The sequence below is a fragment of the Penaeus chinensis genome, chromosome 1, assembly GCF_019202785.1.
Source record: "Penaeus chinensis breed Huanghai No. 1 chromosome 1, ASM1920278v2, whole genome shotgun sequence".
Classification (NCBI taxonomy): Eukaryota; Metazoa; Arthropoda; class Malacostraca; order Decapoda; family Penaeidae; genus Penaeus; species Penaeus chinensis.
The window spans coordinates 24,240,351-24,241,976 of record NC_061819.1 but is presented as its reverse complement, the minus strand read 5'-3'; the positions used below and the strand labels follow the sequence as shown (position 1 = coordinate 24,241,976).

The following is a 1,626-nucleotide window of genomic DNA, read 5'->3' as shown; positions in this document are numbered from 1 at the left end:
ATGTGAAGATGTCAGTGTTTATGTTATAGATGAAAGCTAAAATCAACAAAATATCTAATTACCTGCAGATGGTCTGATAATATCTTTGGATACCCATACCCTCATATGCTCTGCCTTACGGTATTACAAACCTAAAAGCCAATATTGTAAAGAGACAATTATAATTTCATAACAATAACTTTACTAAATAGACATTACATTTGACATTATTATCATTTACAATTAAATTACTGCTGCTCATTACAGAATACACATAAAACTCACCAGAAGAGCAATTAACTGCATCTATAGTTTTTCTATAACCTTGTAGTACCCCAGGATAAAGTAGGAAACCACTGTTCTGGAGCATCATTGACCACCACTGGCACTTACCGTCACTTCGAAGCTATAGGTACAGGTGTGGCAAGTACGTTTGGAAGTAGGAATTGCACAAATTTAAGGGAGTACCATTATCTACTGCAGTGATAAGTTCACAGGAACTTCAAGTATCCCCTTGCACTTCTCCCCAGATCAAAAGAGGTATCAGACTATCAGTCCTTCATGCTTTGGAACAGATTCTAATTTACCACATGTCAAAAACATCTTCAACACCCAATCAGTTACAATACTTACTTGCTAATAAGACACTCAGGTCTATTGTATTTTTTTTTTAAACTTCAGTGTGAGATTGCAACAAATTGTATCAAGACTATTATCTGAATTTATTGCTGAACAGATACTTTGTTACCTGCTACCACAAGTTGCATAGCATACTAAAAAGCTAAAAGTTGTTTATCATTTACTTTACATTATAGGCAGGTTGGGAGAATCTAAAACACATTCAAGCAAAATAGACTATTTTATTCTTTAGACAACATCCACAACAACAGCAGCAGATGATTTCTTAGGTGATGACTGGAGGAAGTTGCCGCTACTTTCATTTTCGTACGTTGACGTTGAAGCCAAGTGCTGCGGATTAAGGGTCGAAGGTACTCTCTCAGGTTCTGATGCTGAAAGGAACATCTCAATGGCACCCATGAGCCCAATATATTCTCTGCTGATGCGGAGTTCAGCAGCAATCTGAAAATAAAATAAAAACCTCAACCTAACTGACTATAGAGGTTCCTTCACTGTTTCCAGTGCTAATGTATTTTTCCGTCTTTAGGCAGTTGTGTCATGTCTGTACCCTTCATTCGTGGATGGAATCATATGCAATGACTGTGTTGGACACACACGCACATATACATATACATATACACACATATATATATATATATACATATAATACATATATATATATATATATATATATATATATATATATATATACATATAATACATATATATGTATCTATTTATACATATATACATATATATACACATATATATACTTGTATATATGTATATATATATATACAGATATACATACATATATACATATAAATATACATAAAATATATATATAAATATACATATACATATGTATATATACATACATACATACACATACATATACACAAACACAAACAAAAGGACAGGTGTTGAGTCCCTGGTGGTAATACTTAGATGGCAAGTGTTGAGTACTTCACAGTTATGATTATTTCCAGTATCATCATCTATGGGCAATGTGTAGAAACATTACAGTAG

At 33.0% G+C, this 1,626-nt stretch overlaps 1 protein-coding gene across 1 annotated transcript in view; it reads right to left on the bottom strand.

The window, feature by feature from the left end:
- Positions 1 to 825: 825 nt before the first annotated feature.
- Positions 826 to 1,626, bottom strand: part of LOC125028861 (U3 small nucleolar RNA-associated protein 15 homolog) — a 13,179-nt gene continuing 12,378 nt past the window's right edge. The window contains exon 11 of the mRNA XM_047618419.1: positions 826 to 1,059. Coding sequence (XP_047474375.1) covers positions 847 to 1,059 — 213 coding nt within the window. The 3' untranslated portion in view covers positions 826 to 846. The remainder of the gene's footprint in view (positions 1,060 to 1,626) is intronic.